We start from the raw sequence: 24,532 nt of genomic DNA, 5'->3' as shown, positions 1-24,532 counted from the left end.
CTGTGTGATGTTCTGACATCTAAATCATGTAGCCTACAGTCCCAATCTGATCATCTTTTGATCTATTGTAAAAGCATTTTCAGTGTTTTTGTAATTATGATTATGCTGTTTTTAGCCAAAATTGGAAAACTTGTGTCATTTTCTTGGACATAATTTCTTTGAAGAAGCAGTAACTTATTAGAAATACACCTCTGAGTTGAATGAAGGAATACTCAGAAATGCAATTCTGAGCTTAATTTTCTTTAAATAAGTCATAAGAACAATTATTATTAGGAAAATGCCACAAGAACATGTTAAAAACACCATTTTCATCAGAATTAAAATGTAACATCTCTGGTCTGCACGTCTGGTAATGATTTGAGCTGCAAACAAGCCCAAATCCCTTTACCAACCCCACTGTGTCATTGAAAAGTTGTCTGCAGTGACATTACATTTTTAAGTTTTAGCCAAATATTGCTCATTGCCATTATCATCATCGTTTACATCTGCAATTATCTGAAAAGCATTGCCCCAAATCCTAAAAAACGTTCCAATATTTGCCAGCCTGAGATGCATTGTTTGTTTTTTAAGGATAGAAAAACGTTTCTGGCAACTTTTTCTAGTAACGGTTAAAAGAAATATGTAGGTGGATGAATATGCATTTGTAAAGATATTGAAGACGTATGCAAGCACTTTTTTTTGCAAGTAAAGGTTCTTCCCATTTCTTTTGGTCAGGTGATTATAAGTGTGTTTTGTCTAAATGAGTTTCTAAAAGTATTTTGAATGTCAATGCAATGTACCAAAATTTCCTTTTTTTCTTTGTTCTCCTTTAGGATGTAATGATCTATATTATGATTTCACTACAAGAAATGAAATTAGTCACTCTGGGTTTTAGTCTTGACAAATTAGAAGATTTTAAAATTCACTTTAAATATTTATAATCTCTGTTGTGGTTAATCCAATGTTTTGAGCTGAACTTCCTCATGTTTGAAGTTATTTTGGAAAAAGTTAATAAGTAAATCATTAGGTCCTCCTTTAGTTATTCCTCTGTTCTAATTTGTTCTGAGACATCTTACCTAAGAATGACCAACTAATTTATTGATGGTGCAAAAGAAGAGTTAAACAGCGAGGATGCTCTCATTTTGGGACTGTTGAGGATCATGCAGCAAAGCGCTCAAATCCATTGGAAGAATAAAAGATGTCAGGTCTTTGAGGTTTTATGGACTTGGATCATTTGCAGTCCTGCTGCTCTGACGACGCGCCAGGAGCCTCACAGGAAAGCCTTCACGTAAGAATGATGTAAGATTATTCATGATCCTCATCTCTCCAGACCCCGGAGCTGCTCCACTCCCACCGCGCAGACAGTGGGCTCGTCCTCATCATGGGGCACCTGCGGTCCGCCAGCAGAGCCTGTGGCGGCGCGTGATCGCTACACATCTGGAGACAACGCAGGACTTCCAGAGCTGCGGGATTCTGCGTTTCCTCCTTTCCTGGATCCAGTCATGCATCGGCCCGGGTTGATGGGCGGCGGCAGGACAACTCGGACCTTGGTGTCTGCGTGCTTGGTGTCTGCCTGTGAGGCGGCTCGCAGCTGCGGGGACGTCCAGTGCGGCGACAACCAGCAGTGCTGCGCGTCCAACCGCACCGGCTCCAGCGGCGGCTCCGCGGAGTACTGCTGCAAGCTCCCCATCCACGTGTTCTTTGACAACGTCGGCTGGATCACGCGGAAGCTGTCGGGCATCCTGATCCTGTTGCTGCTCTTTGCCATGGGATACTTCATCCAGCGGATCATCTGCCCCCGGCCCCGCCGGGACCAGAACCACGAGCACTGCGAGGAGCCCTCCCTCTCCCACGGCCACGCGTCCGCGTCTCAGGACTCCCTGCTGGAGCGCTACCCCGAATACACCGTCGGGGGGTTCACCTCGCCCAATCTGCCCGCCTATGACGAGGTGAAATACCTGCCCACGTACGAGGAGAGCATGCAGGAGATGCACAGGGACCGCTCGGATGACAACTTGCTGTCGGAGACCGAGAGGCGCAGTGAGGACGCAAGGAGAGCCGCGGGACCGAGGTCCCCAGGGCAGAGACGGGATCTGCTGGGACTGCAACAAAGCCCAAGGACGTGCCGGAACTCCGTTTGATGGAAACCCTATGACACTGACTCTTCCATAGGAGTATAGGCTCCTCATGCAAAGGGATCCATGGGAGGATCAAACTCTCTTTTTGAATGTAAGAAGAAAAGAGGAGGCTGAGAAAATGCCCTCAACAATGGGGCTCTGCTGGCCTTCTGTATGCAAATGACCTAAAAAGGGATTAATGGAAGACATGCGCTCAGGGCTGCATGGTTGCAGCTCATTTGGCTGTGGCGCAATCGCATTAAGTTTTCCTGCAGCATCTCACTTTTAGTGACACCATGAAACATTTCTCCCATCAAACCCCTGCGCTTCTCTTTTCCTTGATGCTCATTTTTCAGCTGGACCTGAAAATTCTCTTTTCCCTCTTCAGTCCTCCCCCCTTATTTGCATCCCAAAGAGACATCATTTCTTCTTGGAAACCATATGAATGTTAGGGATGTAACGATTAATAAATTGAGAAATCGATTTCTATTCCTATGATCCAACCAGATCGATCTGTCCAAAGCAAGTTGTTAATCGAACTGATCTATGCCGTAAGATCAATTCAAAACAAAATAAATTGATTATATTGATATCAGGAAACGACCAATTGCCATCACAGCGGACAATACGCATCCCCACAGTCCATCATTCCAGTCCGATGTGTGGAAACACTTTGAATTTAGCAAAGACATGTGACCACACAGTGTGGTAGAATGTTCTAATGTTCCCTTTGGATTATTTGGATGTGGAAAAACAACAGCGGGCTGAACTTTATGAAACTAAAAGGTGAATTGATTTAACATGTATTCTGGTTTACTTGTTTGTAAACATATTTAATTTACACTTGATTATCTTGCAAGAAATACAAGGAATCTGGAAGACTTCACCTGCAGTGCAGGTTCTGCACTTATCAGTATCCAGGTATTTATCTGAGTCATACTGGTTGTGGCTAAAGATGTCCTGGATCGATTTTTGGTCAGTGAACTAATATTAACTATGAATTGGATCAGCAACCAGAAATTATATATATCAAACCATTGTTAGAATGAATTTTTACACCTCTAATAATTGACACAGGAACAGGATAAAGGGACCTCAACTGTTGTTTTTCCAGAGACACTTTCAGAAATCTCTGGAAAATACTGCATTATAAATGATCCGCATTTACATTAACTACATTTCAAAGATTTTTTATTAAAAACGTTTGCTAAAAGAGCCACAACAGGAGAAAAAAATGCCTAAATTTGAAAGGAAAATGCAAAACCCAGGCCTGATGTCTTTGGGCTGCATCTTGTTCAGGAAAATAGTGACTGATGTGATCCATAGCGCCTATAAAAAAAAAGTGGCATTGCAGTGATAACATGTCAGACAGGATCGCACTGCTGCCCCAAGCAGAACTAATACTTCACAGCTTAGAGGAAACACAGGACAAGAGAAACAGCAGGAAACACAGACAGGAGGCAGCTGCTTCTTTGTTCTGGCAGAGTGACCTGAGGATTTAGACTGAGATGACCTAGAAATCTACTCCAGCATTGATCATAAGAGGTAGCTGCCATTAAACAAGGCTTATTTTTAGAAGTTGTAATCCAACACCCTACCGGCGCATGAATCATTTACATCAAGCTAAATGGCATTTTACTTTGAGCACAATGGGTAAGAGTTGATGCAGGAATCTTGAAAACGGTTCACTCCTTTTGCAGCACTGCTTTTGCTTCGTGTAAATTATGTTAATTTTATAAGCCATAAGAAAAGTAAAATGCAAATGAAATTGTTAAGAGTTGAACATTTTCTCCCCATATCAAAAGAAATGATCAATTAAAAAACACACAGCCAAACAATTGAATTAATCAGATTGACTAAAAGTATATTTTTGTCAAAAGTTTTATGTGAGACAAGGCTACACTGAGACCTTGAGCTCCTCTAATGCCCCTGACACTAAGGGCTGGAGTGTGACTCTTGCGGCTTGTGAAACCCAATACTGCCAGACTGTGACGGCAGAACCGATACCGATCACTGATGGCTTTCTCTCCCAGAGGGAAACTTGTGGGAGGGTGGAGTTTGCCTTTAAAAGCCTTAGATCCATAGTTAAAACCCACTGATGGTCCATATGAGGTTCAGAGAGAGACTGCGAGATGCACAGGGCAACAAAAGAAAGCAATTCAAACTATCAAGGCCTCCCTGCTGTTATTGCTCACTGAGCAGCAGCTTCCATGTTGAGGCAGATTACAGACAGACATCCCATCAGGAGATGCTAAAGATTATATATATATTTTTTGGTCATTTTTCATTTTCATTAAATGCAGCTCTTATTAAAACACCCTCAAACTATATGAAGACAGAGATAGCCAAACTGCAGATAAGATAAAAACACAGGGCCAAGTAGAGTACAAATAAAGAAAATGGATTTTGGCTTCCCATAATCCAGTTATTCTCCAGCCTGGACAAAAGGACAGAAAAAGGTCATGTCTTCAAAACACAATTCTTCTAGAGTCCACAGTAAACTTCTTCTCTGTGCCTGTGTGTGAGCACCAACACTGAATTCAAATGTCTGATTAAATAAAAGAACAGTATTTTCTTATTTGCGTGTTGTTTGTGCTGAAAAACTGTGCTGTACAGTTAGCACTGTCGCCTCACAGCGAGAATGCCCCGGTGTGAATCCCGGTTGGATCTTTTCTGGGTGGAGTTTGCATGTTCTCTCAGGCTTCCTCCCACAGTCCAAAAAGTTATTTCAAAGGTTGACTGATGACTCTAAATAGTAAGTGAGTGTGTGGCCCTGTGATGGACTGGAGAACCGTCCAGGATGGATCCTGCATTCGTCCCGAAGGAGCTGGGATAGTCTCCAGCAACCCTGTGACCCTGAACCGGACAAAGAACAAACTGAAGATACATGAACCGGGGCTTTGTAGCTATGACTTTGCTTTCTGTTAATTATTAGCATAACATTTTTTAAAAGTTAATCATTTTAGGATGTTGAAAAACTAAATTGGCATAAAAGTAGCTAACATAAAAAGTCTTTAACCCTTATTAGTCTTGGGCCTTTTCGACCCTTTTTAAATTATAATTTGCTCTAATAAGTTATCTTTAAAACTGTTTTTTTGTGAAAATATTTGACATCCATGTTTTTAGCATCATCCCAGCTTTACAGACACATTTGATCAAATTACACAACGAACCCCAAACTGTCCAAAAAAAACTAAATTCCATGTGGTAAATGTAGTCATTTTGCTGCAAAAAACACAAAAATTGAGATCAAACATTTTTTATGTTTTATAACAAACAAACAAAAAAATCAACCACATAGAGACAAATTAAAAATGTATAAAAGCAAAGACAAGGTCAAAACAATGTGAAAATTGTCTAAAAAAAACAGGTAAAGCTCTGCTGATATATGAAAAGCTGTTCACCTCTCAACATATCCCTTCAGGGGTTGCCACAGCGAATCAGCTTTCACTGATTCACACAGGTGGTTTGGCTGATAGTTTTTACCCCGGATGCCCTTTCTGACACAAGCCTGTACTTTATCTGGGCTGGGGACCGGCACAGGGGGGACCCAGACTTGGGCCCCTTGTGGCTACAAGCTTATTTAAAGTGTCACAATTGTGTCATAACTCGTTATTTTTGTTTTAAGCCAAAAACTTCAAAGAATTTTTTTTTTAAACCTTCATGTTAAGATTCGAATGAAAACAAAGCTAATGAAGGGGTCGGTTTCATTTCTGCATGTTTGTACACAGGCAAACCCAGCAATGTGTTCAGGAACAACTAAGGGTTAAAGATGACCAGCAAAAGGTGCTGGGTAGAGTCAACAAACACAGAACTTTATTGGTTATAGATGGAAAAGTGGAAGCTCCACTCTGCTCAAGATGATTACTGTCTTAAAACTTTAGCTGATGGAGTGAGTGAAATACAAGAAAAGACCGTCTTAAAAGCCAAAAAATTTTCAGATTTCTGAGTGGAAAAGAAAGCAACTCCAGAACACATTTACTGTTTAACCTATTGTTCCAGATCACAGCCTAGAAGATGTTCTGATGGTCCTGAGAATGAAGTTCTCCCTTTTGGACAAGAAGAAATGGCAGGTAGGCTAGGATGACAGATGGCCTGGTCCTCTGCCAACCAGGGGGTGGAGCTGCAAGGCACAGGTTTCACTTCTCCCCTCAGCATTGAAGGAAATGTGTTGAAGATTTGAAGAAAAATATTGAATTCAAAAAGATTTTTGGGAAAAAAGGTTTGTTAGTACTTTTTTTCCTGGTGTTTCCTTTTAGGTGATCCTGTACATGTATCAATATACTTAAACCTTTACAAATGAGAAAAACACAACATGTAACACAACGGAAAATTCTTGACTGTTTATATCAAGTTTATAGAAAAATCCAGCATAAACATACTTCATATATAACTACTGGAAAACATCAGATTGATACACTTGTTCCAGCCTCCCATTCACAGGTATGTCTGAGTGGAATGTGCCATCATGAGCAGAGCGACACAGCAAAAAGATACTGGGGGGAGGGGGGGTGTTTACAGCAGGCTGTGGCGGACAAATTGGACACAGACATATTTGCAATCATGACGTTTTTTGCCTAGTTAGGTGTAAATTGATCTTGGATTGGGGCAGAGCCGAAACGGAGCATGTGGAAATAAGACTAAAGCAGCACATCGCAGGGTGGTATGACCCAGCAAATGTCATCAGACTGCACACTTAAGGGAGGCGACTGAGTCAGGTGTTTGAGCCAGTATTACTAGAACAAAGCCAAGTTATAACAAGAGCAATTCAGCTAATATGGAAGCTCGTAATCTTACAGACATTTTTCAATAATATAGTAGTTGTATAAAACTCTGAAGGATGGGCCGTATGCCTGAAAAAGTCTTTTAAGAAGGATTTTGAGATACTTTGTGTTAAGTATCAGATGTGTTTTCATCTCTCACTTAAATGGGTTTCAGGACACGGGAGGTCACAAGGATTCGTGTCGGGCAGCAGTCACATGCTCCTCATGGACCTCTTTACATCTCAGCATCTTTTGTTTCAAGAAGTTGTAATTTATGGTGGACGTGGTACTTCAGGAAAATATTTCATATAACTCTTAGGTATGTACATGTAAAGCCACCAAAACTGACAGTCAACGGTATGAGGCTCCATTGCTCCTCACAGAGGCATTTGCAGCCTTCTCCCTCTCTTTAGACAGCTCCATTTCTATCTTCGCCCGGATATTCTCCCAATTCACATCAACCTGGTGAAAAGACGAAATGAAGGTGATATAAAGACTGAGCAAAACACCGGTCAAACTAAGCTCATAGATAAGCCAGAACAGAAACAGTGGAAACACAACAACCAATCATTTCAAAGTAGGTTCCAATAAATGCTAGATTCGCTCCAGTAACCCCAGGTACACAATTAATCGTGAGTCACTAAATTACATTTAAGGTTTTGGAGAGCTGTGAGGACTTGGAGAGGCTAAAAGTAGCTGTTTGTCTGCAAATCTGCTCAGCTCTTAGGCAGCTCAAGCAGAAAAAGTCTTTCAAAGTAAAATGCAAGCAAAAAGTGTTAATAATTAAGAATGAATAGATGACTGGGTCGTTTATTTTCCCATGAGAAATTAGCAATTTTTTGCGGATTTTTTGGTCAAATAACATGGAAGGAAGTGGAACCTCATCCACCCAAATTGGAGTGTATTTTAGGGTGCTTATGGCCTTTTAAAGTCTAAACTCCTCCTCTTACTCAACAGCAAACAGAAAAATGGGCTTTGTTCGAACTGCAGGCAAATCAGATTGTTTTTCAGCTGGGATATTTGGCTAGACGCTTGTCTGTGTTATTCACAAATGGTTGCTGTAGTAACAAGTAACAATGTATGCTTCAGTGACTACATAAGCTGCGTTTCGAATGGTGAATGTTTTTTTCTGGGGGATGGGGTATGGGCTCTTTTCCTGCAGCTTTTCCAAGTTCACTGCAGGAACTGCGGGTCTGTCTGGGTTGACAGACCATACCTTAAAGGATTTCTTATTTTTTTAAATAAAACTTGTTAATGTAGTCAAGTGGAGCTTTAAACCACAGTGAAACGCTAAAAAGACAAGAGAACAGGGTTTTTGAAATTCTTTGGTATAAGTCCCGTGGCAGTTCAGTTCAATTGTCAGATGTTGCAAAAATAACCAAGAAAACCCCAATATCCGGTAGAAGCAGTCCCACATTTTCAGCAAGGGGAGTATAACTAGTAGTATGTTCAATTTATGATAAAGGTCCGTATGTAGATTGATTGAAAAAAAGATTGGCACTTTTAAATTGTTGATATTAAATCACTGGAGTTTTTCCTTAACAGTTTTATGCAGAGAAGAAAAATCACAACATGCTGGATGTAAAGTGTTCCCTTGTTTATCGCAAAATCCACAGAGTAGCATTATAGTAATTTTAAGGCTGTAAAACTCCTCACTACACACTTTATACACTGCGCTCAGACAAACATTTTCACAATTTTCTCTCTTGCTTAAAACTCTCTAAGTTTAAAATGTTACAGTATTTCAGAATGAAAACAAAGATCAAGCATTTATGTAAATTAGAAAGGTGAACGCATTCTTCAAAGGAGACACAACACGATCTGGACGCATTGCACTGTTAAAAAAAAGCATAGAAAATTGTAAACTATCTGTGAAATATAGAGATTGGAAAAGGTGAACTGCGATACAGCTGGGGATCACTGTACACATAAAAATAACTTTTTTTTAATACATCGTCCATGTTTCCTCTTAGCTAGATTCAGATGGTCTGCATGGTTTGAAAGAACAGCAACCTCATTAAGCAGCTGACGCAGCAAATGCAGTTTTGGCCAACACACTTGGCAGCAAAAGTACAAGCCAACTTTGGACTCACAGTTCCAACCTGTTCTGACCTACACTGAATTTACTGCTCAGAGAAACCCCAGTTCATCTGTGCCCACAGTGTAGCTGCAGAGAGTTGCTGCTTTCTATATACAGTGGTTTCCTCAAAATGTCAAGTGGTTTTATTTTGTCTTGTGTTCTCTCATCGATGTATTATTATCCACTTACATGAGTGTGTGAGCTTTACGTCAATCAGCTATTTTTACAATTTTTGCCATAACCAGTTGAAATCCCACCAAAACATACCCCTTCAGAGTAATGCAGGAATCTCTTATTGGTCTCCTTTTTGCCAAATTTCTGTAGGAACTTTTCTCTGTGGGCCAGCACGGTGTCCACATGGGTTTTGTGTTTGACTGCCAGCTCCAGCGCCCTGGACAGAGGAGGACATTTGAACGCAACTTTCTCAAACTAAACTTTAAAACTCCTAAACGTTTACAAGATACAGATGTGTCTTTTACAAAAGCAGCCATTTCCCGGGCACACGCAAACAGAGCCGTACCTCTCCCAGTTGAAAAGGTCGATGTTCACTTGTATGGCCTGGTAGATGAGACCAGCTTGTAGGAGAGCTGACTCAGCTTCCTGGACCTGACCACTGAACAGCAGCATGTGGGCCAAAGCCGATTCCTTAGAAGGCTGCTCTTTGATCATGCTGATGTACTCGACTCTTGGTAACTGGAAATAGAGGGAGGGGAAAGTGTGTAAGAATTCATTTTATTGATAAAAGTTCCACCTTTGCTCAGTTTAACACCATATAAGTAACAAATCATATGAAAACAGCTTTTCATAGCCAAACAGTAATAAGGAAATTGGAAAAATTAACTAAATTACATAAAACAAGTCTGAATTGAAGTGATTTAAGACTTTTGGTTGGTAGTGATTTCCCATCTTTATTTCAGAATCATCTCAATGTTCACTCATTTAGATGTGTGTTGCCTTAAAAATTTGGCACATTCAAAATGTGTGGTTTTTTAAAAACATATTTCCCTGCTTAAACACATCTAAATGGGCCCATGATAAATAACTGCTCCCCTTAAGGGACCCAATTAATCAATGCTGTTCCCTCTTTAATAGATTAAAAGGTCATTTTCATTTAATCAAACATTTTACATTTTTTATTGAAAAATGTTGCTTATCAACTAATTAAAAATGACAAAAGGACACTTCTTCCTGCATCTTTCATCCAGGGGCTTACAAGAAGTTCTGACCTCCACCTATAGGGGGCAATAGCTGCAAAATGACAAGTCTGTTCAAAAGCCATAAAAGAACAAGTCATGTCATAAATGAGTAGATTGCCCAAGATTGTCTAAATAAGTAAAAATGAAAAGAAACAATAAAATGTCAACTTTCTTCGCTAACTTAGTTGCTGCAAACATTTTGAACAGCTCTGATTCTGTCTTTGGTCTCTCTGCTGCTAGAATCTTCACTTTGCTTAAATTAAAAAGGTAGATTTTGAAACACATACATACATATTCCCCCTATACATATTTAGCAAAAAGAGAACAGTAAAATTAGGTTGTTTTAAATACTGTGTTCTTTTTTTTATAAAATAAGAATATTTACTGAAACTTTTAAAGAAGAGCTCATTTTCATTAAAACTTTTTTTCATGAATATGTTGCTAATCTTTATCCAAAAAGTTTTATGCTGCTGAAGAGTTGATGGATTTCAAATAAATGGAATTTGGAAAATGGTTTGAAGTTATAGTCAAAGACAAATCTCTTACCTCTCCAATGGCCCCATAGGCCATTTCTGCTGTGGTCAGTTCCCTGTTTGCCATTGCCATACTAGCAAGACATGCCCATAAAGACTGGTCCTAAAGTAGCAATAAGCAGAATGATAAATAGAAATATACTTTTTTTTTCCTTCTTTCAAATTTAAAACAGCAAAAATAGAAACAATTGTAGGAGAAAAAAAAGGTTTCTGTCTCTTCGTTGCTCCACGACGAAGATTTAAAGTTACCTATGAAAGTCAATTCTCTAAACCTTCATTTTAAGAAAATCAAAAAAAAGTTGTTATTGTGTAAAGTACTTCTGTGCAGTCTTAGCGGTTAGCTTCCTGATCTCATCCAGTGATTCATTTTCCTCCTCTATGTCCTGGACATCCGTCCCAGGATTCCATAGTTACATGTGTGTGGAATGTTTATCAAAAACTCACTTTGCACTTTCGGCTCACAGTCACACCATGGAAAAGCTCTCTGTTTAGTGTGTTTGGACACCACTATTAAATAAAAATGCATTTTCCGTTTTCAGAAAAGCATCAGAACATATCAAGTCGAGGCAGTCAAGTACATTTCAGAACCAAGATTCACATTTCATTGGGTAAATTTGAACATATTGCAGAATAAAGAAAAGCAGATGAATTCATTTGTTATGAAAAAATACAATCATTTAAGGTAGTCATTGTCAATGTTATTTTATTTTGACATGTGTTGCAGACTTTCTTCAAAAAAACCTAAATATTCTCGTAGATTAGGGATTTGTTGTGTGTTTTTGTATAAACAACCTGTGTAAACCAGGTTGTTGTAAATATTTCAACCGAATTTTATTTTGTGTGTAAAAAAACAAAGGGGAAAGCGGACCATGTAGATGCAAAAGTGTCTCAGATATGGATTAATGTATGGCACCATTTTTTTTTTTTACTTCAGTAACTGGTCAACAGCTTTGTGATAGACTGGCGAACTGCCCAGGGTGTGCCCCGCATTCGCCCTTCAGTAGCTCCAGTAACCCAAAAAAAGGAATGAAATGGATTTGGTCAATAAAGGAATGAACTGGTCAAATGAGAGTGCTCAAAGGTCTTCCAACACTGATGACAAACAGCTCTAATCACAACCTGCAGGAAACAGCAACGACAAACCCTGTCTGGGGTCATAAATTTGATACAACTTTGACCACAAAACACATTTTTAAAATAAAAAAAAACGCTGTTTCTGTTCCATTATCTCTGCTAGACAACACGCTTCCCCAGCTGCTAGTTATGTTTGTGGCTGTTGCTTAAAACTCTTCCATGCATCAGCTTCTATATGCTGGGAAGTAGCTGTAAATAACAAGCGGGATTCTGGGAAAAGCCACAGTGTCACCAAGCTTTTACCAGAAGTTGAAAGAGGAGGGGCCAAGGGAAAAAAATACTCAGTGTAAAAAAAAAGAAGAAAAAATCAGTTGAAACAGGTAACTTTTTTTATTTATACTGTTTCTACAACATTGTCAATTTATTCAGAATTGAAGTGCCACCTCTTGTTAAGCAAAGAGCGTTGATCTTTGTCCTCAGTGTGAAGGAGTGCGTACGTTTAGATGGTCTTACAGCAAGGTCACACAGTGAGGTCTGGGGGTGGGGGGTTAATCCGGTAAATGCTGTCACGAGGCTAATTACAGGCTAATTAAAGCCTGCTGTTGTGGTTCTATAAACCTGTCGACTACCTTCTCATGGCTCGGTTAGCCTGTTTCACATACATCCAAGCAGATGTCTGAGACGCACAAAATGCAAGACTTGTTCTATAAAATAGGAGAAATGGGCTACTCACTTTGACTAACCGGCACAAACACAGTGCATCCTCCCAGCGTGCAGAGCTGCAGTATTCATGCAGCAGTGCAATGTATGGCGGCACACTGCTGTACACCAGTGAACCGTCGCCCTGGCGCAATGTCACTTTGGTGCCTGAAAAGTTCAGAATGCGGGGCGCACTGTTGAACTCACTGCACAGAGACACACAGAAAACATACACAGATGTGAAATGTTGAAACATGAAACCTTCACCTCACTTTTGGGTCACAGAAACACAGTTTTCAGGCTGCTTTTTCCTGAATTAGAAGTCAGAAGAGGTCAAATTATATTTGTATACAATCTGCTTCATTGGATTTGAAGGAAAGGAAATTAGTCTTTAGCAATCCCTGATTCTTTAAATCCTTTTAATACTAATAAATATACTAAACTTAGGTAGCTGAACGATCTAAAAACAATCTTACAATTATACGTGTTTAGTATTTTAAACCATAGAAAAAGTCTAGGGTTTAAATCCTAGAGCAGCAGAGGTGCCGAGGTAGAATAGTCAACCTTTGATTGACAGATTGCAGGTTTGATTTCTTCCCTGCCTGCTCATGTGTTGAAGTATCCTTGGGCAAAACACTGAACCCCAGATTGCTCCTAGTGGTTAAACTTTGGCACCAGTGTTGGGCAGCGGAGCCGCCATCAGTGTGTAAATGCGTGAATATTCCTCAATGCTTTATAAGTATACACCAAGTACCTTTACCGAAAAATGAGAAGGACATGGTATTGTAGAATTGTCTAGTAAAACTATGTATCATATTTTAAAGACTTAGTTATTGCAAAAACATAAAGGCACCAACTAAAGTTTTACTAATAACTGGCTAACAAAAGATATAACATCATGTTAAAATATAATATCATGTTTTGAATGTCTTTACTGAAAAAGTAACCAAATTATAGTTATTTAATAAGTAGAGGTATGCAGATAATCAGTATTATATTTGACTTTAAATTTACAATAGCAAGTGATGAAATTATTAAAAGTTTACTTGAAAATTATTTTTTTTTTATATTTGAAAGCTGGTTTAAAAACTAAAGTACTCTCAGATTTTGATCCATCATGCAGTATCACCTGACACACACCTGGTTTCACATGGCTTTATTCCTTTTTCAAAAACAAAAAAATTCTAGCAATGATGGCAGATTCTGACGAATGCAGTACAAACATAATCAAACACAATGGAAACCTGATCATCGAGGCAGTAACAGATCATCCTGGCAAAGAACATCCTGGCATGTCTTCCAGTAAGACTACTTAGAGAAGTTATAAGAGATTTTGGATAAAAAGGATTTAGGCTGTGCAGAGGAATAAAGTCGATTGTATCAAACATTGACCCTCAAGGTTTTTTAAAATTGAACAGCATTTTTTTTTCATCTATCTGTATTTTCTTGTATGTCTTGCAATTAACTCCTGTATCTGGTAAAGATCTCTGGTAGTAAGAAATGAAAACTGGCTGAGGACTTTTGCATTTTACTTCATAACATTCATTACACGTGTTCATACATACAGGAAGAGATTTTTGGCTCCAAAAAAATATAAAATTTGATGAAGGTTTTGTGATTTACTATACATGCAGTGAATATTATTACCATCATTTTTTTTAGCTTCTTAACATGAATAAAATATTATTGGTAATAGTTAAAAATTCATAAGTTAAAACATGTTTTTCAAAAACTATTAAACATGTTTCTAAAAGTAATAACTAACAACCTAATTAGCTCTTTCTAGTGAATAATTGATGCTTTTCAAAGCAGCCTTAAAAATCAAGCAAAGCTTATAACATTTAAAAGTGCTTTAAGTGTCAAGTTGGGAATTTATTAATATACACAAGTATTAGTATTTTACATTTAGAAAAAAAAAGATTAAAACTTTATTAACATAACTAGCAGTGAGCCCTTAAAGAACAATTACAATGTAAGTAAGAAGGAATCATCCATTAACAAAAAAACAGTTACACCACACCCACCTGTTACATTTAATATAGATTTACCTGCTGTCTCGTATGTGCAGCGTTTTAGGTAGAAGTTCCTTATCCGTGAAGACAACACTTGGGTAACACCACACAGTCAGCTGATTGTCTTGAATTCCACAAAGGATGTTCGCAGCATCATTCCATGCTATATTGTCCACCATAGTGCCTATAAAAAAATGTAAAGACATCCGTATTTAAAAACGGAGACTACCACTACAGATTTTTCCAGGTGGAATCCTTTGCCCCCCCCTTATGACTCACCGATTTTGCAGATTTTGGTTTCTCGCCCAAAATGACGCACAGAGGCCAAGTAAAGGTCGCGGTTTTTATCTATCAGTGCAATTTTCCTGTCAGTGGCTGGGCCACACTGATCCAGAGCTATTTCCACCACCTCCAGCTGCACACAAAAAAAAAGAGAGAGACACACACACAAAAGTAACAAGGTAAGAAGGACGTGAGGAGAAAATGATGGAGTGTGGACAAACAGTCAGGAAAAGAAATAAAGGGAGAAACCGTTTGCAGAGTAAGCCGACAACCTGCCAAGTTTTAGTGTGTGTACGAAAAACAGAGAGACAAGGTATGGCAATGTGTGTTAGTGAACCTGTGTGTGTTTTTGACTTGTGCTCGCTGGCTTTGGTACAATACCTTAAAGCTTTTGAGTCTTGGCAGACAAAGATTGCTGACAAACACCAACTTGCTGCTACCTCTACATCTTTTTCGCGCTGCTATAATTCCATGTCACTTGCTTTTTGTACACTGAAAACCTTTTATACATTTTTCTGAATGTGTCTGTTATCTTTCTTCAGCTGTGAACTTCCTGCAAACATGATTTAATATTCCTTTGAATTACAACATTTTACTTTTGACCCTCGTGCTGGGATTTAGTTGCCCCAAGATCGAAAAAAAGTGTATATTACTAAAACAAAAACACAATTATCACTTTCAACTGTTGTTTTTGGAATTTTTACAAATACCTGTAAGAAAAACAAAACAAAGAAAATAAAAATGAGTAAAAATGTTTCACTGACTTTAACATACATACAAACATACATTTTTGATGTACATAAAAATAAATAATATCAAAATTATAATAAAATAAAAAAACAAGAAAAATATCCAACTTTGACTGACCTCCCTATTTTAATCAGCATATAAATGTCAGCAATGAATGCATATTGTACATCCCAGCGATAGTTTCATAACACAAGCTAAATTAAGTTAGCTGTGTCACTTTGTGATATTATCAAATTAATATTTTCCATTACAACTGAAAATGCAGCTGTTTGGGTCTCTATATCATAACTGCAGTAATAATGCTCCTGCAAGGGGATTTGGGTTCAAAATACAGAGCAGCTAATGTAATGAAAAGTATGGAGGGGTGTTGGAACAGAGTACAGAAGGTTTGAAAGTTGTTGAGTAGAATAGAATAGAATAGAACTTTATAGATCCCACAAAGGTGAAATCACCTTCCATAGCCTTATTGAAAATCAGTAGATGGATAATAAATAATAGTAAGAATACACTTAAATGGATGAATTAACAGAGATAAATATTTAAAAAAAACTAAATGTAATCTTTTACTTTATTTGGTTTAAAGGCAAATTTCACAAAATATCATGTTTCTTACAATGAATCGTAAATAATTGACTGGAACTGTAGAGGCAAACCAGATTTGAAACACTTTTAAAAAATGACAGTTGAGCAATACTTTTAAAATATATAGCTTAAAAAAATCGTGATCTAACCTGCATAATATTTCTGCATAATTAAAAACATGAAAAGAAACAGTTTAGAAACTCTTCTTTAGGTAATTCGGAGACAGTTATGGTAAAAAGGAAATAATGACTACTAGCCTTGTGAGTTAAGGGATTCCCATCTCCGACAGCTTTCCCAGTCAGGACATCAAAGAATAGGATGACTGGTACAGAGAAAAATAAGAAAAATTACACAAGTCATGCGTGGTTTTAATGGTGGAAAATATATATTGTGCATTTCACCTTTTTCATCTCTGTTGTCCCGAATGGCGATCGTGTCATCACAAAGTGAGATGACTTGAGCGTTGAGACTGTCAGCTCTCATATCCAGGAACTTAGGCGAGGATATCAGACGACCCTCATAGGAGAATACATACAAGCCTGCTCCATCCACAAGTAAGAAATGTCTGAAAAGTCGAAGAAAGACAACACGACGGACATGAAAATATATATCCATGTGTGAGTGAATCAGCCTGAGGAGGAGTAAAGCAGATTAACAAGGGAGTTGAAACAGACTGGAATAAAAGAAAAAATCAAAAGAAAATAAAGCCAATTAACCAACACATGCAGGTACTTAAAGTATTACATCAACACACTTTAACTTAGTAAGTGAGACCCATCAAAGAGAGCTGCTATAACAAAATAGCCAAAGATCAATTTAGTTCTAATCTGAGTACCAGGAATGGCACCGGAGTATTGCACAAGAGCTACTCCATATTAACCTAATTTCCCCCAGTGGTTTCACTTTCAGCCTTCTTGTATGACAGGGGCTAAGGCAGAGCACGCCCCATATGGGGGGAGTGTGGTGTGTGAGTGTGAGTGTAGTCGATGCTCGATGAGAGGCCGGTGGAGAGAGTAATGAAGCATTAGAGAAACTGACAGATGACCCAACAGCCTGCTTTGTCTCCTGTTGCACTGCTCCTGCAGCTGAAGGACTCACTTCTCTGCCTGCAGGATGAGGCTGACTGTTCCCTCCTTCAGGTCAAAGATGAGAGGAGTATTCCAGTTTCTTGAGCTAGTTCAAATAAACAGTAAAATTACACAGTTGAAAGTCTGTTAATGAAAAGGACATTTATAAGCTGACACGTTACAGATGGAGAACAGGCAGGGGTGAGAATTCTAAAAGATGCAGATCTAAAGACTTAAAGCATCACATTTTTTTAAAGCCAAAAGTTTAACATCAAGTAAACACTGGTGTAAACAGAGACACATTCTCATGTAAAGATTAAGAATTTTTCGGTGTTTAGTCTTGCAGTCAAAAGTGAAATTATTAAGCTAATTAGGAACATTGCTTATGTGAATTTTAGAAAAGTCATCTGACTGTGTTTTTTTCTTCTCTACTGTTGATTCAGTCACTAATTCTGTGGATTTTTAGGGTAGTGCATCACAGGATAAAGCAGCAACCCTTTGAGCTTCCAGAAGGAAGCCAATCTCAAAGCAAAAGTACCAAGAACCAGATGTAGTTTCTGGAGAAACACCTACATAGCATGTTTATTGTACATGAAAAAGTCTGTCCTCATTCATTCCTATTAAGCTAAAATTCTCTAATCCCACAGTTTGTCACCTGGAAGAAAGATATTCAAAATCCTCCTTTCATTTAATGTCTATGATCGATAAAGTGTCCCCCGTGTGCTGGAGTGTGTGGAACAGGTAAGACAGGACCCCCCTGAACGTCTCACGTGGTTTCATCTGTGTTCAGGGAAGTTGGTTGGTGCTACCTATTGCTTCTTTTGTTTCTCATTTTTGTAGGGAAGTTAGGCAGACTTTTGCTTACTTGATCAGTTTTACTGAAAGTCTATATATTTCCATTTCTTTGGCTCAACCATGGTCCTTACCTCTCCTACACCCCTTTTTGTATTTATTCAGTAATAAAAGGCCTAAAACCGAATCCATTGTCAATTTTACGTTAATATACCCTGTAGCCATAGACTACAGGTGTCAGGCCTTGAGGGGCCAGCGTCCTACTTGTTTTCTAACTAAGCCTGATTACACCTAAAGGTTGGGTCTGTAAAAAAACAAGCAGGATGTAGGCCCTCTAGGCCTACAGTCTGACACAGCTGCCCTAAACCAATCATCTTGTGGACATTAACCCCGATTTAAACATTTTAAATATTTTAAAGATGTTGGAAACAAATCAATTTCTCTAAAAGCAAAGTAAATAAGTTAAGCGATTTATTTAAATAATATTGGTAATAGTGTGGACAGGGTTGACTGACCTGTAAACGTAGCACTGCAGAGAAGTAGCAACCACCAGATGAGCAAACGCTAGTGAGGCTTTGATGACGGGATCCCTGAAGTCCAATATGTCGACTGCATCATTCATCACATTTGTCACCTTGGAGAAAAGAACAGGAAATTAAAGCAAAAGCTGGGAGATGTGCAAAATTGGAAAGAAAAAGGAACACGATATTGTACTGACAAAGAAATGGTTTTATTTGAACATTTGTGTCATAAATGAAGCTGATGCCAGCCTCATAAACAAATATCTACATACAGTTAGGAGGAAAAACAGCTGGCATTTTAGAAGCTGTAAGTTTGGTAAACTGCAGTCAGAAAAAGCTGATTTCTCTTCTTTTTCTGGTACTTACTTGTGTTTAATAACTTGCACAGATAAATACTTCATTTTAACTCATGTAAATGAATGAAGAGGCTTTTTCCAGCACCAAATGAAAGGTGAGGCTATTTTTACAGCTTTACAAATCTTCCTCTTCTGCTCCCTCCAGCAGTCCAATTTTACATGCAACACAACCAGGAATAAGGAAAAAAAAAAAACATTGGACCGCAAGGTGGTAAATTTAGCTGGCTGATTCACAAACCACTGGCAGATGTCCTCTTTTTAAACAGACTTTAAGCAGGAAAAGGGGGAGGAGGGAGACAGAAAACCGCCTGCGAGGCTGAAAATAAATGGCTGATGAACCAACTTTGTTTGGTTTACACAAACTACTGTAGGTAGAGAAGTCTGCAGCGCATAAATAGACATGTACACGAGTGCAACTCTGGTTGATGTGTGTGGATCTGAAAGTATACAAGTGAACGTGTATGTATGCTTGGTGTTAACTGCATTAAAAAGCTACCTTGTGGTTGGTGTGAGTTTAAACAGTAGAGAATGATGGAGGAAGGGAGACAGCTGAACAGACTGAGCATTGTCATTGCAGGGCTTGCATTCCACTAAATTGAGAGAGCCCTGCTCAAATAAATGGCTGGAAGCTTTTATTGCTCAGCATAAAAGCAGTTCCTCACCTATGTCAATGGCTCAGGTATGCAAACATAATTACATTAACTCCGGTAATTAGAAGTATTAATTACAGATACGTTTATTGTTAAAATCTGCAGCTTCAGTCGTAGGGAAGCCAAAACCGATTTTGCAGTATTTCTTTTTTAAATGCACCGTTTACTTTCATGAACTTTTTTTTACTTTAAAGGTTATTTTGAGAAAAATGTCAATCTTGAAAAAATGTGTAGATTTATTATTAAAAATTAGATTAAATAAATAGGAGGTTTATTTATATTTTCAAGTTTTTAGGGTTGATTTTTTTTTACCTGCATGCTTCTCCTCTTGGTCAGAGTGATGACAAAGTTCTTCCACTCCCAGCACTGCTCCAGTACATGGGCAAAGATGACATGTCCGTTTCCGCAGGCCCCTGCCAGTTGGGTGCTGTCTGCAGACCAGGCTAAGCTGAACAAACTGCCTGTGTGAGGCTTCTCCACTGCGTAAGACCACTGGGTAGATGGGTGACAGAAAGTCAAAGTCAAAGTCAGCTTTATTGTCAAGTATGCTGCATCCATAAGACATACAGCACGAAAGGTGGGGAACTCTGTAATGAGTCTTGAAATCTTTGTTATCAGTCCACTAATCAAAGTGCAATTTGGAGAGAAAAAAATCTTGAAAAGAACTGTCAAAAGTAGAAGTTTCATAACTGACTTGAGTTAGAATTTATGTAAGCATACATTTAATATGAAGTCGGCAAAAGACGAGCATCTGATCAGGGCGCTCATGAACTGTAAGGAGTCCATTGGTTGAATTAGTATACACACACAGTGCCTTACTCAATTGAAAGATATGTGGAAATCATGGAGAAAAGGAGAACTTCTTTTTTTAAATATCTACCCAAAACAGAAACAGGGCTATTCTAAAAACAGCCAATGCCCAAGAAAAGCTTACAAGGCAAAAAGACACACAAAAATATTCAAAAAGAGTCAGTCAAGTTGCTGAAATTCAGTCAAGACATCTCCACCTCTTTAAGACTTAAAATAAAAAACTGTTTTTTGTGATATTTCTAGATTTTCATCTTTTATTCACTTCTTGAGTGAAAAAAAACTTTTTTCAAAAGTGTATGTTTTGCTCACTCTGAACACATTGAGTCCATCTGAGCTCTTTTTTTTTTTTGCACCGACTTCCGTTGGGCTTGAAATCCTCCCCCCCTGTAATCTTCAACAGAAATGAATGCATTCACACTATAAACTGCTGATGGAGGGAGAAAAGTGCTAATGTTAACGTTAGCCCTGCCTGGCTGGCTTGCTTGCGATGGACAGACAAGTGTGATGCAGCTGGCCAAGTGCTGCGGTGAACCTTGGAGCAAAGGCCTCAGTGTCTTTGGAGCCTCATACACATGCAGCTGCGGGATGTGAGGTGTATCGTTATTTCCTCCTCACTGCCTCCGAGGGTGCTCGAGGTAACAGTCGGCAGGCTGCATGTTACGGGCCCGATGCTTTGATCCCCTGTGCCTGCTTTCCCCGTCTGTGTGCCTCAAACACACGCCACTCAGCTGGTTTTGGTCAGCTCCCTCCCAGCAGTTAATGTCATATCAGGACCCAAAATAGCTGTGAGGAAAAAGACCTCTCCCATTTAGACAAGGAGTAGTTTGTTAAAATTAAAATAATATCTACTTAGCTCCCCCTCTCCTTCTTCTCTCTGACTTCTGCAAATTTAACCTTCTCCATGTATAAATGTCAGCAGGAATTACTTTCTTTATACAAATATATTTATTACAGTAAGGCTTCTTTCTATCGGTCTAAACCTTACGGAGGTGTTATTGAATGAGGTCCACTGCCAAGCAGCTTGGGCTAGCGTTTACAATAACAAAAAAGCTCATTTACTCTTCTGCTAACATCTTGAAATGGTCCGGTCTGTGTTAGAGCACCCCAGGGAAAAAGGAAGAAGAGTGAAGTGAGAGGGATGGATGGATGGAGGGTCAGAGATGGAGCTGGATGTATACAGCAGACGAGAATGAGGAGGACACACGATACCAGGCCGAGGAGCCCTGCTGGATCCGTCCTTACCTAATGCTTTTAACACATTTAGCCTTTTAACTCTTTATAGAACTTTAAAGTAAAAAATAATTGTATGACTGAGCTTGGGGGGGGGGGGTGCTATCTGAACTTGCAGACATCATAACACAAAACTGGAAGAAATGCTTAGTTGCATCGGAAATATGCTTTTCTGTCATCTTGCAGAATTACCTGGAAATACTTTTAATTAGGTATTTTTTAAAATATCGAAAATAAAAAACTCTCGGTCTCCCTTAACTATTAAGAACAGAATTATTGAGAATCCTATAGATGAGCTCTAAGGAGTTATCCTGCTGGAACGTGTTGGAAACAACTCCTCAGGGAGTTCCCTTAAAGCATCATGACAAGATGCTCTAATCATCTCAACCCATTTCTTTGGCTTCCTTTTAGGTGTGTTTACATGTGCTTAAGTAACCTGTTTTTTCTAGGGAAACCTGAGCCCATTTCATGCAGCTGTTCCATTCCACTTCTGAGGCTTCTTTGTTACGCCTTGCTGTGTTGCTTGAAATGGCTTGTTCCGGAACAGGCGCAGTGTTTTGCTGTATCTCTGATTTCCATATAAATTATTTAGAAGTAAAAGGGAAAAAAAAAGCTTTTTAAAAGGAAAAAAAAACACTTAAAGATCCACTGTGAAGAAAAGCAGGTTTTTTCACATGGTCCTGTGTCCTTTTTCGGATGATGGAGGACATAATTAAAGACAATTAAGCGTAAAATTCCATTTCTGAGTATTTCTTTATTTGCATCGTAGTGAAACCAGGTGCAGACGAAAAACTGCAGTTAAAAAAGAGAGCTTATGGGTAGACCACAGGCTCCTCCGCTTCTGTCTGATGCATCCACTTGCAGACAAATAGATCCAGATACGTCTTTATTGTCCTCGTCCTAGCTGGCCTCTGGCTCAAAACTGTACGGCTGGATAGCTTCACTACTGCTCACCGTTTCTGCTGCACCGCTAATGTTAGTTTGGGGGTGTGAGGGGCTTTAAGCTAGTGAGAGAGCAGGTAAACAGAGATCTCTCAGGCAAAGGGAAGGGAAGGGGTGGCAGGGTTGCTTAACACCAATGGTCCCACCCACAACTTAGAGGCGAATTTCTAATGAACTATTGCTGCTCTGCAGAACACATGTCCTAGAAAATGACACAGGTTTCTGGATTTTGGTCAAAACAGCATAATCATAAAAGACCACCGGTAATGCAAATATCTGAAAGATTTTTAAAACAAATTTAAAATTTCCCACCTCTTCATTTTAAAGAGTTTTCTTCACAAATAAGTTTAAAACGTACAACAACCTTTTTTTTAATGTGCAGTACCACATAGGCCTCAAAGATACCTTTGCTTTTGTAATTTTTGTTAACAGCAGTGCAGAGTACGAATGTGTCATTAAACTGGGAACTGTTTTTTTCCTTTCCTTTTTTATGCCGTAAAACCATATTCCAGACAAAGAAGAACAGGAGAGAGAGGAGAGGAGGTGAGAATTGACTGTTACAAGTATAGAAGAGATGGAAGGGACACCGAATAAAAGAGAGGAGTCGAAGGGAGGTGAATCAGCTATTGGCAGTTGAGTTGGCAACCGGTTTTACTGTGGTGTAAAGGGATGGAAATCCATTTGATACTTGAGATCTCAAGTCGACAAGGCTGGAAAGAGATTTAAAGCGAATGCAGACCTAGATTGTGTAAAAAGAAATAAAAAGCATTAAGACGTGCACAATAGGCACATAACCGCAAAAACGAAGCTGCAGAAATGGAATGTGAAGGTTAAGCTTCAGCTTCCATGTAGTTGAAGTCCACTCTGGTCACTAAACATGGTGCATCTATAATAGGTAGCTTTGTTGGCCCAGAGAAGGTGGCAGACATGACGTGTAGTTCTTAGCTGAGGTCTCAATGAGTTTATACCAGTACATTATAATATGATTAAATACATGTAGTGATGCAATTTAAAAGGCAGCTTTACACTTTTAGTTGTTTTTAGGAAAATGCAGGACGGCAACATTTGCATCCTGCAGGTTTCCATATTTACACGTAAATACAAAGACATCATACAGGAACGCAAATCCTTTTAGTGCAAAAGAAATACTGAAAAAAATTTACTCTTGACTGTGTTTAAGGTCAACATCTTCATTTCGACCAACAAATGATCTTTGCAGATATACCAACCACTCTTTGGAATACAGTCCTCACACATTTGCACATGTTCACACTAAAAAAACCTATGCCTACAAATGTATATGCGTTAAGTTTTCAGACTAAACAAAAAAAAAACTAAGAGAATCTATTGATGCACAGCCTCCTGAGGAAGTGGGTTTGCTCTACCCCCTCCCCTCTTCTACCTCCCCGTTCACTTCGTATGTTTCCTGACATATGTTGACCATTAAGACTGACAGGTGTTATGGGCCGACCCCTTCTCTCCCTGCTGCCCAGCAGCCACAGCCATTGCGGGAACTCCTGCCTAAAAGGTTGTGGTGACGAAGAGTTTGCTTCAAGGCATGGATACCCATGCACTGACAGCCTCACAACACTAAAATTGTTACTAAAAAGCATTTTCTTTAAACAGAAGCCTCTTTTGTTCACTGCTGGGTTTCCGCAAACTCTCAACACCGACCCTAGCCCTGTTACTTAAGGCGTTTAAACACGGACCATGCAAAAAGGTGGTCTGATTTCCTTTCTGCACTTATGCTACTGCTGACCTAATTTACCTAACATGGGGTTTCTTTCTCATAGCTGATATTTAAAGGTGCACGACCACCTATTCCCTCTTCAAATGTCAGTTATGTCATGTATGACAGAAATGATCAAGTGTTAACATGTTAACATCCACCCACTCATTCATCCATTCATTCATTTTCTGCACTCACTTATTCCTGTTCAGGGTCACCGGTTTGCTGGAGCTTACTCAACTACCAACAGACGAGGGCGGGGTACACACTCGACAGTTTGCCAGTCCATTTCAGGGTTAAAGAGAGACAAACAACCATACACACTCACACCTCTGGACAAATAAGAACCCCCAATCAAGATGAAGCAT

General features: G+C 39.0%; 2 protein-coding genes across 2 annotated transcripts in view; one reads left to right on the top strand and one right to left on the bottom strand.

The window, feature by feature from the left end:
* The first annotated feature begins 703 nt into the window (after positions 1-703).
* c15h3orf80 (chromosome 15 C3orf80 homolog) lies at positions 704-4,670 on the top strand. Its single transcript, XM_020708232.3, has one exon. The coding sequence runs from the start codon at positions 1,482-1,484 to the stop codon at positions 2,118-2,120; it is 639 nt and encodes a 212-aa protein (XP_020563891.1). The 5' UTR covers positions 704-1,481; the 3' UTR covers positions 2,121-4,670.
* A 1,754-nt stretch (positions 4,671-6,424) lies between these two features.
* The window catches only part of ift80 (intraflagellar transport 80 homolog (Chlamydomonas)), a 43,446-nt gene continuing 25,338 nt past the window's right edge, over positions 6,425-24,532 (bottom strand). The window contains exons 9-20 of the mRNA XM_078929421.1: positions 19,766-19,945; positions 18,442-18,560; positions 17,166-17,240; positions 16,469-16,632; positions 16,325-16,389; positions 14,733-14,868; positions 14,490-14,637; positions 12,476-12,647; positions 10,682-10,771; positions 9,460-9,632; positions 9,207-9,330; positions 6,425-7,321 (exon numbers count right to left, since the gene is read on the bottom strand). Of these exons, the coding sequence (XP_078785547.1) occupies positions 7,211-7,321; positions 9,207-9,330; positions 9,460-9,632; positions 10,682-10,771; positions 12,476-12,647; positions 14,490-14,637; positions 14,733-14,868; positions 16,325-16,389; positions 16,469-16,632; positions 17,166-17,240; positions 18,442-18,560; positions 19,766-19,945 (1,557 nt within the window). The 3' untranslated portion in view covers positions 6,425-7,210. The remainder of the gene's footprint in view (positions 7,322-9,206; positions 9,331-9,459; positions 9,633-10,681; positions 10,772-12,475; positions 12,648-14,489; positions 14,638-14,732; positions 14,869-16,324; positions 16,390-16,468; positions 16,633-17,165; positions 17,241-18,441; positions 18,561-19,765; positions 19,946-24,532) is intronic.

The sequence above is a fragment of the Oryzias latipes genome, chromosome 13, assembly GCF_053564925.1.
Source record: "Oryzias latipes strain Hd-rR chromosome 13, Olatipes_Hd-rR_3.1".
NCBI classification, from domain to species: Eukaryota; Metazoa; Chordata; class Actinopteri; order Beloniformes; family Adrianichthyidae; genus Oryzias; species Oryzias latipes.
The sequence above is the reverse complement of the archived record's forward strand: the minus strand, read 5'-3'. Positions and strand labels throughout refer to the sequence as shown.

Excerpts from the sequence above, each read along its gene's own strand:
- c15h3orf80 (XM_020708232.3), top strand. The coding sequence starts at position 1,482 with ATGCATCGGCCCGGGTTGATGGGCGGCGGCAGGACAACTCGGACCTTG.